The sequence below is a fragment of the Mustela nigripes genome, chromosome 3, assembly GCF_022355385.1.
Source record: "Mustela nigripes isolate SB6536 chromosome 3, MUSNIG.SB6536, whole genome shotgun sequence".
NCBI lineage: Eukaryota > Metazoa > Chordata > Mammalia > Carnivora > Mustelidae > Mustela > Mustela nigripes.
This window is the reverse complement of record NC_081559.1, coordinates 122,853,753-122,870,211: the sequence shown is the minus strand read 5'-3', so window position 1 is coordinate 122,870,211 and position 16,459 is coordinate 122,853,753. Positions and strand designations below refer to the sequence as shown.

The 16,459-nt window shown below is 38.2% G+C and overlaps 1 protein-coding gene across 1 annotated transcript in view; it reads right to left on the bottom strand.

Annotated features, from left to right (window-relative positions):
* Positions 1 to 1,068: 1,068 nt before the first annotated feature.
* Positions 1,069 to 16,459, bottom strand: part of LOC132014535 (XK-related protein 4) — a 264,467-nt gene continuing 249,076 nt past the window's right edge. The window contains exons 2-3 of the mRNA XM_059395507.1: positions 1,660 to 1,859; positions 1,069 to 1,073 (exon numbers count right to left, since the gene is read on the bottom strand). Of these exons, the coding sequence (XP_059251490.1) occupies positions 1,069 to 1,073; positions 1,660 to 1,859 (205 nt within the window). The remainder of the gene's footprint in view (positions 1,074 to 1,659; positions 1,860 to 16,459) is intronic.

The window sequence follows — 16,459 nt, the reverse complement described above, 5'->3', positions numbered from 1 at the left end:
AGGCACCCAAGTTCCCCTCCTCTTGCATAATTATGCTAAGAGGCGGCCAAGTTGTTCTGGAGATAAGTACCAGATTCTTTGATAGAGATTTAGTTTGATGCTGCCTCCAAATTTGTGTCCTCATTTACAGACCATTTCCTAATACATATCTCTGGCCCTGTAATGCTGGTTACTGGGCATTCACTGATGCAAAGATGGAACAGAGCTCCAAGGAGCTTGGAGATCATCTAGTTTCCATGGTGACCTTTACATTTGAGAAGTGGGGGCCCAGAGACATTAAATGACCTGCACAAGGTCTCACAGCAAGGAAGTGAGTGACCAACGCCAGATCCTCCCTCTGTAGCCTGTGGTCTTTCACCACTAAAGACAGTCGTCTGCAGCTAATTTATACATCTTGTTTTCTCCAGGCTTTACTCATCTGTTTCTGTGCTAACACACCACTTTCTCTTTCTTCCAGTTTGCTTTCTAGCATTTGTGAATCACACACTATGGATCTCTTTGACCCTTTTCTCAAACTCCTTGGACCAAAGCTATTCTAGTGCAGAACCAGGATTGGCCAGACATTCACAAAGAAACGGGTTCCTGGCTCCCAGTACACGCTCCATTTTTCTTTTCCTCTAATATGCCCCCCCCCTCTCTAATTAATGTGCTCAGTCTAAACTAATGTGCTATTTGCTATAAAATGTTATAAGGACACTGTAGAGATTTCTGGACCAACTAGATCAAATCTCAAGTTAGAGCATGGCCCAGAATGGGACACCGACATGCATGCACATAGGGAAAGACACAGCCAAGGCTCTAAATGAGATCAAACAAAATGAGCATGTTATAATATGTTAACTGATTCACAAAATCTATTTAGTTATAGGATAGACAAATTGCCAGGAAACTGCTTATTTAGAACATGGCTATCCATCCACCCATTCATGCACCTCTGCACCCACTGGTCTGTCTGATCTTCTTGCTGCTAGAAAAGATTTGAATAGCAGAGCCTAAGGAAACATCTGGGCAGATAAGCGACAGTCTAACTGATGAGGTTATCAAACAAGACAGCGAAACACAAAAATATTAATCTGAAAATATTCGTTATGTAAAACTTAGTAGTACATAAACAATGTATTATTAAATATTGACATTTTTTCTTCTGTGATTTTAAAACCAATATTGTAGTAATCTACCATTTCCTTTTAATATCTCTCTGTTTCTTAATGTCAGAAGGAAATGATAGAGATTACCCTCATATTCAAATATGTGTACGAATATTATTAGAAAGAGAGAGAACTAGGATTTTTTTTTTCAAGGTTTTTGAAAGTACTCTATCACACAAGCCAGAAAAACCCGGTTGCCTCTATTTTCATTCTGACCAAACGTAAAATCATCGAAATATTTTTCCTACTCAGATAGCAGCTTGAAAGCAAAAAATAAAATAAAATAAAATAAAATAAAATAAAATAAAATAAAAATTGTCTCTGCAAATTAGCTTTCACAAGTAATCGTGAAGAAGAAAATATTCATCATTCACAAATTCTCATGTCAAAGAGCAGACACAGAATAGGGACCACCATGGTCTCGGTCAATAAAGGGCATTAGCACAGTTTTTGGATTGCGACACAAACAGCCAGTCTCCCCAGAGTCAGAAACCAAATTGCAAGCCCTTACCTTGGAGGGCCTGTAAGCTATGAGTCTGTACGATAATGCAGAGCTGCAGGACCAGCTGTGGCGCACTTTCCAGAAAGGTGGCTAGCAAGTGCAGCATACTCACATCTGCATACTCATACACCATTTTCCAGTAAAACCTCCACCGGTCATTCTCCCCACTCTGTCGACTTCGAATGCCTAAGTAGATGGTGTGGAAATATCTAGAAAGAAAACATGGAGGAGAAGAAAGAAATGAGTGATCATTTATAATTCAAACACCAAGGCCGCTTTTCTTTTCTGCAAGCCACTATACACAAGCACCCAAGAAACAGTTGCTTTAGCGGCTTATGCATGTAAGACCCAAAGAGAACGGCTTAGCAAGTACCCTTTTTCTCAAATGTGCGCTTTGAGAAGTCCTTGCAATCTTCAGCTTCGTTAAAGGCAATCCACTGACCTGAAATATCAAGAGTGAGGTGAAATGTGTCAGAAACTCAGGTATTGGCGCACCTGGGTGACTCAGTGGGTTAAGCCTCTGCCTTCAGCTCAGCTCATGATCTCAGGGTCCTGGGATCGAGTCCCACATCGGGCTCTCTGCTCGGCAGGGAGCCTGCTTCATCCTCTCTCTACCTGCCTCTCTGCCTACTTGTGATCACTCTCTCTCTCTGTCAAATAAATAAATAAAAACTTAAAAAAAAAAAAAAAAGAAACTCAGGTATAGAAGGGATTTGCCACTTCAACAATCTACACACGCCCTTTCTGTTCAGTTTCTTTATGTGCTCAGTGGTACTCAGGAGATGGATTTCTCTTAGGGCACAATGCAAGTCTAAAGTATTAGAGTGCATGTGCTTTTAAACACTCTTGATGTCTTCTAAAAACTGTTTTATTATTAAAAATTTCAAACATATACAAAAAGAGAAAAAATAGTGTATTGAGTTCACTATATGCATCAACCAAATTAATTATTGATACATGTATGCACAATACATACATTATTTTTTATTTATACCTTCACTTACTCACTGCCACCAGATAATCTTTGTTTTTAAAGATTTTATTTTATTTATTTGACAGAGAGATCACAAGTAGGCAGTGCAGCAGGCAGAGAGAGAGATGTAAGCAGGCTCCCTGCTGAGCAGAGACCCTGATGCAGGGTCTGAGCCCAGGACCCTGAGATCATGACCCAAGCTGAAGGCAGAGGCCTAACCCCCTAAGCCACCCAGGTGCCCCCCCACCAGATAATCTTGAAGCAAATCCTAAGCATCATGTTATTCCATCTGAAAGTATTTTATTTAAAATAATTGACAAACATAAATGCAATACCATTATAACATTACAAATAAGTATAATTTAATATTATGAAAAATACCCAGTTTTCATATTTTCCTGATTATCTTATTTTCTTTAGAGTTTATTTGAAATACTTTCCAAACAAGACCTATATGTGATGATTATTTGATATGTATCTTAAGTCTCTTTTACACACCATTATTCCTCTTTCATTTTTTTTTCCCATTTCCCACCTATTTCTCACTGTCTTGGTTTTGATGATTGCATACATGTGGTATGGTTACATTCGTCCTTTCTGTTTTCTTCAGTTAGTGTTGGTCAGATTCAAGTTTTTTTCTTTTATTTAATTTATTTATTTGACAGCAAGAGACACACAGAGAGAGGGAACAGAAGCAGAGGGAGTGGAAGAGGGAGAAACAGGCTTCCCCATGAGCAGAGAGCTGATATAGGGGTCGATCCCAGGACCTTGGAATCATGACCTGAGCCAAAGGCAGATGCTTAGCAACTGAGCCACCCAGGCTGCCCCCGATTCAAATTAGATCATTTTTTATTAGGTGATGTTGAGTACTTTCTTGAGGAGATCCTAATATTCTCCTATATGATGTCATCATCCACTAATGATCATTTCCTAGATCCATTCATTAATTAGTGGTTGTGAAATGGTGATATTCTGAGTCTACCACCCTTTAAAAATTTTTCAAAGTTTTTGTGTAAATTTCAGTTAGTAAACCTACAGTGTAATATTAGTTTCAGGTGTACAACACAGTGATTCAACAATTCCATACAATACCCAGTGCTCATCACAACAAGGGCACTCCTTAATCCCCATCACCTATTTAGCCCATCTCCCCACCCACCTGCCCCATGGTAACCATGAGTTTGTTTTCTATAGTTGAGAGTCTGTTTCTTGGTTTGTTCCTCTCTTTTTTTCCTTTGCTCTGTTTCTTAAATTCCACATATGAGTGAAATCATGTGGTTTCTCTCTTTCCATGATTGACCTTTTTTTCTTAATGTAATACTTTCTAGCTCCATCCGCATTTTTGCAAATGGCAAGATTTCATTCTTTTTTATGGCTGAGTAATATTCGTGTGTGTGTGTGTGCAAATTATATATATATATATATATATATATATATATATACTTATCACATCTCCTTTATCCATTCATCAGTCGATGGACACTTTGGTGTAGATAATGGTGCTATAAATATGTACATGTATGCCTTTGAATTAGTAGTTTTGCATTCTTGGGTAAATACCTAGTAGTGCAATTGCTGGATCATAGGATAGTTCTATTCTAACTTTTTGAGGAAGCTCTATTCTGTTTTCCAGAGTGGCGGAAGCTCTATTCTGTTTTCCAGAGTGGCGGAAGCTCTATTCTGTTTTCCAGAGTGGCGGCACCACTCTGGAATGCACCAGTTTTGCATTCCCAACAATAGTGGAAGAAGTTTCCCATTCTCTGCATCCTTGCCAACACCTGTTGATTCTTGCAGATTTTAGCCATTTTCTGTGAGTTTATAGTTTAGATTTTCATTTCCCTGATGATGAGTGATGTTGAGCATTGTTTCATGTGTCTCTTGGGCATCTCTTTGTCTTCTTTGGAAAAATGTTTATTCATGCCCTCTACCCATTTTTTAATTGGATTATTTGGTTTTTGGGTGCTGACTTTTTTAAGTTCTTTATATATTTTGGATACTAACCCTTAATCAGATATATCATTTGCAAATATCTTCTCCCATTCCATAGGTTGCCTTTTAGTTTTGTTGATGGTTTCCTTCACTGTGTGAAAGCTTTTTATCTTGATGAAGTCACCATAGTTTGTTTTTGCTTTTGTTTCCCTTGCCTCAGGAGACATATCTAGAAAGAAGTTGATATGGTTGATGTCAGAGACATTACTGCCTGTGTTCTCCTCTAGGATTTTTATTGTTTCATCCCTCGTACTTAGACTTTAATCCACTTTGAATTTATTTTTGTGTATGGTGTAAGAAAATGGTCCAGTTTCATTCTTTTGAATGTTGCTGTCCAGTTTTCCCAACACCATTTATTGAAGAAACTGTCTTTTTCCCATTGGATAGTCTTCCCTGTTTTGACCATATAGTTGTGCGTTTATCTGTGGGTTTTCTTTTATTGTGTTCCATTGATCTATGTGTCTCTTTTTATGACAGTATCATACTGTCTTGATTACTAAAGCTTTGTAATATAACATGAAGTCCAGAATTGTGTTGCTTTCAGCTTTCTGTTTCTTTTTCAAGGTTGCTTTGAAATAAAGCTACTCATATCACTTTTGTTGTTGTTGTTGTTGTTGGCTGTTATGTCAATGACTCTGCAGTATGTTTGGTGGTCTGAAGCTTATTCTCTAGTAGATCCACTAAGAAAAGGTGCATTGGAACAATATTCTTAGAATTCTTGCATATTTATAACAGCATGCGGTTACCAATCTTGACTTGCATGGGGATAAGTTTTCATCTACTAAGAGGACCCTGAAGTCGCACAATTTTTTATGAAAATTGGTGCCCATTTCTAGAACTTCACCTACCAGATGTAAAGGTTTTGTGATACCAAGATGAGAGGATGAAAAAAGCAGAATATCTGGGGAAATCTTTGCATTGGAGAGTCAGGTTGGATGGCTGTAAATCCATGCATATTCCATATAAAATTGAAGATCTGCAATTTATTTATTTTAGTCTATTAAATCTATTATTTCATTGCTTACTAGCATGAAGTTTTGTCATGGAAGTTTGATAAAAATCTAATATTCTTTCTCTTGTAAAGAACTTGAATTTTTGTTTAGATGTCTCAGGAATATTTGGTTCTTTTTGAAGACCTATGGTTTTCTTAGGATATATCTTGATATGGGCTGTTCTGCATCAAGTTTCCCTTTATTATGTAGTTTCAAGTTTCAATATGTTGTTTCAAGCCTTCTTATTTATAGTATTGAGTATTGTTGTTGTTGTTGTTCCATTACTTTGGTATTCTTCTTTGAGGACTCCTATTCTTTTAAGTTGCACCTTCTTTATCTTCTGTATTAATCAATTTCCCTGAATGCTTTTGATCTTAAATAGCTTACTGATGTAATTTGTTCCCTTCCTTTCTACTTTCTATTTATCTTCAAGCTATGGTATTTGAGGGTCATCACAGTCCTACTAGTAGAGTTGTCATTTCTGAGCTTCTTTTAAAAAAATTAGAATTCTATATTGGGTTATATCATCTTTCTTGTCAAATCTTACTTTTTTCTATACATTTCTTTTAAATTTTTTCTAATTCTAATTTATACTATTCTTTCATAACTTTTTAATTCTCCTAATTTCTTTCAACTCATTTTGAAAAATTTGTTTATGGTTTTTATCTGTTTTCTATGTATTTTCTTGGTATGGTTTCATTATCTGTAAGAACATCGTCATTTTTTTTTTTTAAGATTTTATTTTATTTGAGAGAGAGAGAGAGAGAGCATGAGAGGAGAGAGGTCAGCAGGAGAAGCAGACTCCCTGCCAAACAGGGAGCCCTATCTGGGACTCGATCCCGGGACTCCAGGATCATGACCAGAGCTGAAGGCAGTTGTCCAACAAGCTGAGCCATCCAGGTGCCCTCATCATTATTTTTTCTATTCTCTTTTCCTTATAATAGTTTTGATTTTTTTCTCATTGCTGAGTTTAAAAATGAGTTAGTTTAGTTTTTATATAGTTTTAGGAGGTGTAAGGGGGCCAGGATGGTGTAGCTCTTGTCATAGCTCCAGAGGTCATTCCTCTTTTATTCTCATGAGTGACAAAAAAGAATATCACTTGTCAATTTTCTGACATCAGCTGCCTCTGTTCTCCTGCCCCTTTCTTTGAAGTTGGACCTTCTCCTTTATTTCTCATGGCTGTCCTTGTCCTGCTCAAGTTGGAGTCTATTCCCAGCAGATTCTCTTCAATGTGGAGCCTTGTTTTGGAAGGGTCTTCAGTCTGTGTGTAATGAGACTGCTCCAAAAGCTTCAGATGTTATTTCATTACAGTCCCTGTGGACTCACACTTGCATTGGATCATTGAGAACACATTTCTAGGTCCTTCTTCTAGAGGGCACACTGCACTTTCCAGTGATTGGCTGTTGGGAATTTGTAGTTTTTTTCTATTCTCAAGTCCTTCCCTCTGCCACTTCCTGCATAGTTGCCGACAGACATCACAAGGCTCTTAAGAGCTGTCCCTCATTTGTTCCTTGGTAATTAGGGGATATCTCAGCACTGAGTTTTATTTGCAGGTATTGTTCATGATCCTTCAATTTTGTTCTATTTTAATGGGATCATTTTGGTAGGTTCAAAAACTATGCTGCCACTGCCACTGTATTTACAGAACAGGAGCATTTTAGAACAAAACAAAACAAAAACAGATTAATCATTCCCTTGGGTCTCAGATTGCGCTCTGTCAATTATAAGATGAAATTTTTAGAGTGCTGTTTACAGGAACTTTTATGAACAGATCACTGTGTTCTCACCACTCCACTGCTGCAGCTTGTGATCACCCCAGAGCAAACTGCTGGCACATCCTTTCTTAGACTTCCATACATTTTCATAAGCACCTTTTTTTCTTGGAATATCTTTTCTGCTTCTTTGACTGGAAACTCATTTTTGAACTGACAGTATCTGTTCAGTCACTATCAATAATCACTCCCTCTTTCCATGCTCTCCCGGTTTGTATTACTTTGCTAGAACAAAGTATGACAAACTGGTAGCCTACATATCAGAAATGTATTGTCTCCCAGTTCTGGAGGCTAGAAATCCATGATCAAACTGTTGGAAGGTTTGGTTCCTTCTGAGGCTGTGAAGGAGACTCTGTAACATGACTTTCCCTTAGTTTCTGGTAGTTTGCTGGCACTCTGTGATATTCCTTTGATTGTGGATGCATCACTCTGCTCTCTGCTTTCATCTGTGCATGGTGTTCTCCATGTCTGTGTGTCTGAGTCCAAATTTCTTCTTTTCATAAACACACAGACATATTGATTTAGGACCCACCTTAATGACCTCATCTTAACTTGATCATCGGCAAAGACCTTATGTTTTTAGATTTTATTTATTTATTTATTTATTTGACAGAGAGAAATTACAAGTACACTGAGAGGCAGGCAGAGAGAGAGAGAGAGAAGGAAGCAGGCTCCCTGCTGAGCAGAGAGCCCAATGCGGGACTCGATCCCAGGACCCTGAGATCATGACCTGAGCCGAAGGCAGCGGCTTAACCCACTGAGCCACCCAGGCGCCCCAACTTGATCATCCGCAAAGACCTTATGTTTTTAAATAAGACTATATTCACAGGTACAGGGTGTTAGGAATTCAACATCTTTTAGGGGAACACAATTCAACTAGTAGCACTCTTCTATTGATATTTGATCTTGTTTACCCTATGACCTCACCTCCCCTGTTCCAAATCTGCTTGTTCTGCTCTACTGAGATCCAAACCTGTATGTCCATCTTCTTTCTTGTATGCCTACATGCTTTCCAGATTTCCAACAGGCATATAAAAACCAATAAATTTAAAATGTCTTATTATCTTTTCTTCTAAATTTGTCCCACCATATACATAGTGATCTACACAGCCATACATGAGTAATCCAAGCTAAAAGCCTAGCAAGCATGTGAGGCTCCTATCCCTCATTCCTTTACCCCTTTCATTTGATAATAGACTATGTTCTGGAACTTTATCTCCTTAATACATTTTCTCCTCTGTTTTCTAAAGTCTGATTCTCTGGATTTCTATTTCTGTTCTGTAACTACTACGGTATGACTTTAGCCTTGACTTCTCTCTGCCTTAGCTTTCCATTTCTAAAGGGAGATGAGAACAGTACCAATTGCATAGGCTGATTTGAGAATGAAATGAAGTAAAAGTAAAGGACCTAGCACAGAGCCCAATAAATAACAGGCATTCAATAAAAGTCAGTTCTTACTATTAATCAACTTTGAATTCTCTAATGGACCCTTCCCAGTGCTTCTGGATATATAAATTGAATCTAATTTCTCCATCTTAAAAACCTTAGTGACTCCCCATTGCTTGGAAGATAGACAGTAAACTCAAGCAATGAAATACAGACATTTAAGGCTTTGAATGTATCCTTTCTAACCTAACTTTTACCCTCTGAACCCTCCTGCCCCCTTCCATCTTATGTCCTGTGTCTTGCCATATTGAAGCACTTGCTGTTCTTTGGCTATGATTTCAGACCTCAATTTGTTCCTGTGGTTCTCTTGTGTGGAAAGCCTCTTTCTACCCTAACATCCTGGAATTTCTACTATTTTATGACTCAAATCCTTCACCTTCTGTTACCAACCAGGGAGAACTGGCCATATCATTGTTTGTACCCAAACTATTTTTATTTAGGTTTTGACCAGAAAAAGTTAATATTATTTTTGTATTCATTCATTTGTGAATTCACATCCCTAAATAAAAACCTCTGGAGAGAAAAGAATGTCACTGTCTTTGTGCCCCTATATCAAGCTCAGTTTCTTGTGATTCATAGGCACTCACTGAATTTATGTCATTTTATTCATTCAATGAGTATGTATTGAACACATGCAATGTTTGCAATGCTGTGTTTTTCTGTAAGGGGGATGGAAGCTGCTGTAGAGTTTTGAGCAAAAGGGTGAGAAATCTAATTTGTATTTTAGCAAAATTGGTTATTGTATGAAATGTAGGGGGCAGGAGGGCAAGGGGGTAGATAGGGAGATTAGCTGGAAGACTATTGCAATATTCTGGATAAGAGAAGATGCTGACATTAACTAAGACTGCCAGAGCTATTGGTGGTAAAAAGGCATCAAAACTGGATAATTGTGAAGACAGCAATGACAGCCTTTGCCTTTTGAGTGAACAAATTAATTATTTTAATGCTCAACTTCCTTGCAACTATCACAGAAGTTTAAAATCCAGGACCCCCATGACATCAAAAAAGGCACTAAGCTTCCACCTGAGGAGGAGATTACGTATACTCTAAGTTCTCCAGCCACAGGCTAAAAAGCTACAAATGGATCTCCCAGGTCTGTGGTCCATGGGGACTTGAACTCTTGTGGTGCAGTACTTGTTTCTGGAGCACAGGGAGCTCATAGTTAACCTGATGATAGTGGTAGGTTTGTTCCTAAGGAATACAACAAAAAAAGCATCTGGCATTACGGAGTTTGTTTACTAGAACACAAAACCAAGTCTTCCAGTAATGCACATACAGAGTTCAAACACCTAAAAACCAAGAATGGTAAAAAACAAAACAAAACAAAACAATTTTCAGGCCAAGTGAGCTCCACATGCAAAGGCAGAAAGATGGGGTGCGATAACCCTATTTTCTGATATGATAATAAGTGCCTTTGCATATGTAGTTTTCTACGCCTGAAAGTATTTTGCACATTCATGTTAACTTTTCTTAGAATGGCCTTCCCTCTTTTCTCTACTAAGGAAATTGTTTGTGTTTCAAAACCCTAGTGATATATCTCACGTCAGAATACCATCCTTGGGAATCAGCAACCAAGAATTCTTCCCTACACCTGACTTTGTCGTTACCTTTAATCCTGCAGGTATCTCACTGCACTGCAATTATTTGCTTGCATGTTGGCTTCTATCCCAAGCCCTCCCAGGCTGGAGTGTACCCTTTCATCATTGAAGCTATCCCATTTAGCACTACTTTTGTTCATGCAGGCTTTCAAAAGTGTGTATTGAATTGAATTGGGGAAAAGAAAATATCTAATTGTATTTCTTTATAGTTCGTTACTTCTATGAGATTGATAAATAGCCTATGTCATATCGATTTTCATTTCTGGTTGGAAGAACACAATGGTTTATGATATTTAGTTAATATTAGTGCTGTCCCAAATATTATGCAATATCAGGACGGTTTTCTACTTTCTCTAAATTAGCAATGATAGACCTCAGGATTCTTTTACCCATAACTTAGTCATGAGGAAATGTTAGCTTGGATTTTTTCCTCAAATTCATGTTCTGAAAAATGGTAAGAATAAGGAGGATTTGCAATCACAGTTGGATTTCTTCCATCTCATCAATATGTTAATAATATAATACATTTTGGCCATATTATTTTTTAACTTATTTTTCATCTGCTACCAGAAGGGGAGGTTGAAATAGAACAAATCAATGAACATGAGCATAAACATGTACTATGTGTAACACTTTCCCGTTTATTCCTCATGGTGTGATAAGAAAAATTTGCCCCTGATGAATGAGGGATGAAAACATAAATTTATATTTCAGTGTCTTTCTTTCCCCTCTGCTACCTCCTATGTGGGTTGTGTTGACTCCTGCCTTCCTGATGTAAAGCAAGCCCCCAAGAGAAGTCTTCAGCTCTTCAGCTTTTACTCAACATTTGACCACCTTTTGCTTCCACAGATCATATGGCAAGTTGTTTGACTTCAGGGAGATCTGATTCTATAAGGATTTACTTCTCAGGACAGGAAATTCTGTCCATGTTGACAAAAAACCCCAAATAGCACTCTACTAACTGGTCATATCACTTGTTCTAGAGAAAAACCATCACTTATTTGTGGAGCATAAGGAATAACAGGGAGGGCATTGGGAGATGGAGAGAAGTGTGCTGGGGGAAATCAGAGAGGGAGAAAAACCATGAGAGACTGTGGACTCTGAGAAACAAACTGAGGGTTTTGGAGGGGAGAGGGTGGGGTGTTGGGTGAGCCTGGTGGTGAGTATTAAGGTGGGCACATACTGCATGGAGCACTGGGTGTGGTGCATAAAGAATCAATTTTGGAACACTGAAAAAAATTAAATTAAATTAAAAAAATGCAGAAGAAAAAGGAAAACTGGTACTATTTACCATTCAATTTTAACAAAGGGGTAAAGATGCTGAATCATTCAAAGAAACTGGACTTCATTATGTTTTTTTAATCTAGTAACTGCATAGGAGATTGTGAAGTAAATACAGAGAAACAGACCCAGAAGTTCCTTTTCTACAGAAGTGTAGAATGACATGATGAAGGGTTTGTGTTCCAATGAAAAGTAGTTGTATTCCTGAAACAGAAGCAAAACTTTCAAGTTTACTCTTCCATGGTGGTGCTTTTGTTTGTTTGTTTGTTTGTTTGTTTGTTTTTTATCTACCACCCCAAGAGCCTTGAAGTTACTTCCTATGTTAAGGACCCTTAGGCTGTAGCTGGGTTTCTAAAAAAGAAGAGGTTTTCAGAATTAGAGGTCTTCTGTAAAGAATTACAATCCCTTTGGTGAGACCTGAGGATGTGCTACATGTGAGGCCTCATTTCTGAACTGAACCCCAGGAGACAAAGAGTTCCTGACTAGGGGTGGAAGTACAAGATCACTTGGAATCACAATAGGAACAGAAGAAACTTGAGAGGTGCTGAATTCCACCTGTCTGTCTTGGACAGATGTGATGGCAATACTGGCCTCTGTTGTTGCCAGCCCATTAAGGACCCTCACTGTTATGGCCTTTAACATTCACCCTACTGATCTGACAAATGCTTCCCCTGTGCTCTGTTCAGCTCAGAATGCTGTCAGAGATACACAGTTGGGTGCTGAAAAGGGGGGGGGGGTACAGCTTGGCCCATAAGATACCACAGCTTAGTTTTGAATGGTTCTTGGAAGCAAGCAAGTGGGTAGACATAGCAAAGAAGTTCACGGTCATGAGCTACCCTTTTAGTCTAATCCAGATCTTTCACACTGCCTTATAACCACATGTCTACTCTGACACTGAGGAAGAGGATCTTGGCTAATGCCGTGTCCCTGAAAAATTACTCTTTCTGTATCTGAAGGCAAAGGCCAAACAGTCTTGTCTCCTTGGCATCTGTGTTATTATTATCTCACTGGAAAGCATTTTCTCCCTCTGATTCTTACAGCCACTTAGCTTTTGAACCAAGTTTTGTATCTAAAGACAGAGGTAACCATCCCTCCTGACAAGTTGCTAAGAGGGGTGAATGAGAAGATGTGTCTTACACGTGTGCCTGACTCACAAGAGAAATGTTGCTACTTTTCAAGGTTATTGATATTCTGGGTTCTTCTAGAATAATCATATTCTTAATCCTAATAACCGAAGGTAGTTTTTTGTCTTCAATTCTTCTCATTTTCCTTCAGAATTTTATTCTAGAGAGTGTTTCCATAACATTGAATGTAGCCTTTGCGTGGTCTTCCAGAAGGGCAGATGGAAAAGATTGCCACTTTACTGAGAAACATAGCAATTTCTAGACCTTCTGAGTATCAAAGGAATTCAGGTTGAGGTCCAGATGAGGAGTAGAAGGACTCACTCAGATTTTCTTCTTGGGTTTTGGCTTTTCTGTATTGATGAAAGAAAGATTATCTCTGAAAGGGGCTTTGGTGACCAGGGAAGTACATAGTAATGAAAAGCCTCAGTTTTTTTTAGATATTCATACACACAGCAGGGAGGACTCATAGAAAGCCATATTTATAGTTAAACATTTAGCATAATTACCAGAGTTTCATGTAAGAGGGGAAAAAAGTTTCAAAGCTTTAGTATTGAGGATGAAATATGCCTTGAGCAAGAGAGCAGTGGCTTAACTAAACAGCTCTCATTAGTGCTAATGTGAGATGTTCCCAATTAAAACCCACTTGGAAATATCAATATGCTTCACCTCCTCCTTTGAGGTAAATATGTCCAGATGACATTTGCTGCTCTTACTGTATGACTGATATCATAAGAAGAAAGGGTCATTCTTCTTATTTATTGCCTTAGGAAGTACACTAATGGAAGATATAATTTTCCTTACATCACAAAAGGTCACCAGGAGTTCTGTACCAACTTTGTCAACATAATCTCACTCTAACAAAATATTTTCTTTTAATTCTTTTTATTTTTTTAAAGATTTTATTCATTTGTTTGACACAGAGAGAGAGAGAGAGATCCCAAGTGGGCGGAGCAGCAGGCAGGGAGGGGGGAAGCAGGCTCCCCGCTGAGCAGAGACCCCCGATGCGGGACTCGATCCCAGAACTCTGAGAACATGACCTGAGCCGAAGGCAGAGGCTTATCTCACTGAGCCACGCAGGCACCCCAACAAAATCTTGATTTTGTCATTTCCTCAGCAATTTTGAAGCTGTGAATACAAACGTACCTACCCAAATCCCACCATGCTGTGCACACAGACACCCACACATAAACCGCCCCTCCACACACCTGGACACATATTCAAGTCCATTGATTTTTTGAGGATTTTGATTGAATTGAAATTCTTAGCTCCTTTTCATCATTATTTTCCAAGTGTCAAGAGCAACCTGGACTAATGTCACAGGGTCCCACATTACCCACTTGAGACCCAAACATAGCATGACAAAAACAATAAACTTGAGAGGAACAGTCCAAACATGGACTCATCATGTCGAGCATTATATATGTGTTTAATCTGAAATTTAATGTGACTGAGATAATCTTTCAATTACTTGTGAGGAAATGAAGTGTGTATTACTGTTGTTTCAGGTAGTTCAGTCCTTAAATAATATTTAATCAAATGCTCACTACTGACATGTCAAGAGCTGAACCAGAAATCATTACTAGCTATGAGGATATAATGCATACATATTCTAACACTAAGTTCTTCCTCTATTTTCTAGCACATTAAACATATTAGCTGTTGACTGTTTTTATTTTTATTATCTGAAAAGTGCTGAGTAAAATCCATACAGAAGAGTTTCAAAGAAACAACATTAATAAATAGTAATTCCAGCAAGTTGTGTTTTGTTGTTGCCTGGCTACAAAGGAAATTTTGCACTATGTATGTATACGCATCTATGATACATACACCCACGTGTGTCTACATTTATCTCCTCAACAGTAGGGACTGATAAGTAACAAAATAGTATGATTTGTCATCCTAAGAAGCCCTTTATTGGATATGTTGAGGAATAAGAACACAACAATCACTTTTTTAAACACCAAACATCAGGTCTCAGTTCATGCTGAATGATAACCAAAATGACTAAAACTTGTGGCCTACATTTCCATGGTGGAAGATTTTCCTAGTGGCAATTGTTTCAAAATTAGATTCTATGTCCCATCAATCATCCAAAGGGGGGGAAAAGTGTGTGTTACAAGGGAGAGAATAAATTGGATGACCTTGCACTTGAGAAACAAGAAGGGTCACAGCTATGAGAGGATAGCCTGGGCTGCACCTCACCCTGAGAAGACCCAAGTGAGCTGTCACCCCCACTGCAGAGCCACCTCCTCACACCACTCTGCTCTTCATTATCACAGAGCCCTGGGTGTGCCTTCTCTCACCAGAAGTGTAAGAGCACACCCAAACCCATGAGCATGTGTGGCGTGCCTCTCAGCTACATGATAAGAATATTTGCAGTAAGAAAAATGAGAGAATATACTCAGGGTCTCCCAGGAAATCCTTGAATGGGACAAGAGCATGAATACTTTCTCCTCATTTACCACACTTTGTTTCTTTCCCCCGAAGGGCAACACTGTCTCTCAGACTAACAAGGTTGTGGATTTCTACACATATATTTGACCTGTGAGCTGTATTTCTGTCACCTCTATCTCCTGTTCAGATAATTAGAATGAATGTGGGTCCTCTGAGAAGAATAGTACTCTACTAGCTGCATATCATGGTATATGATATTCTTACATAGTATGATCTTATGCAAAGCAAAATCGCACTCAGTGTGATTGATAAAAGGCCTTTTTTAAAAAATTTTTATTTTTTATAAACATAAAAGGCCTTTTTAATTGTTTTTAATGTTCTGTGAAAATAAAATTTATGTGTGGGATATGGTTATTTTTGTTTTGTTTAATTTTCATGCATTCTTCTCATATACTTAATGCATAAATAGGTATTTTTCACATATTTCCTCAAATCTAGAGTAAGAAATCAGAGAGTTTTTTCTTTTTTCCTCTACCAAATAATTTTCCCTGTAAAGAGCAGCATAGCCAGAGCCTCTTAGGAGACATGGTACATTCAGCTGAAACAAGCAAGAAAGCTGTTAAACTTGCAAGGAAGTTTCTTTACTCTTTCTTACACCTCCTACCAGGTGGTACCTAGTCCTCAGAGAGAACAAAAGATGCATTTCTCCCCAAATGACTTTTTTTTCTTTAGAGTTCTAATATACTAATATAGTAATAGTAAATTATGCGTTAAATGGAGAAGAGTGGCTCAGAGAAAATGTAGCATACTATTGGCATAGTATAAGTTAAATTCAGACCTTCCAATGATTAAGACTACTGGCAGAAATTACTAACCATATGTTTTTTAAAGATTTATTTATTTATTTTAGAGATAGTGTGTATATGTGAGCAGGGGGAAGGGCAGAGGAAGAGACAGAATGGATCTGGAGCAGACTCCCTGCTCTGCATGGAGCTCAATATGGGGCTCCATCCCAGTACCTGAGCTGAAATCAATAGTTGGATACTTAACAGACTGAGCCACCCAGGTATCTCAGAAATTATTAACCATATTAAAAAAAACAAAACAAAACAGGTTAACAGAATATTTGTTTTTACTCCTCAGGAAATGTGATTGTGATGGAATCTTCATCTTAAACCCTGTTGGATTGATTTTATGACAAACAAGGAAAGTTCTGTGTGTATGTGTGTGTAAAATGTTT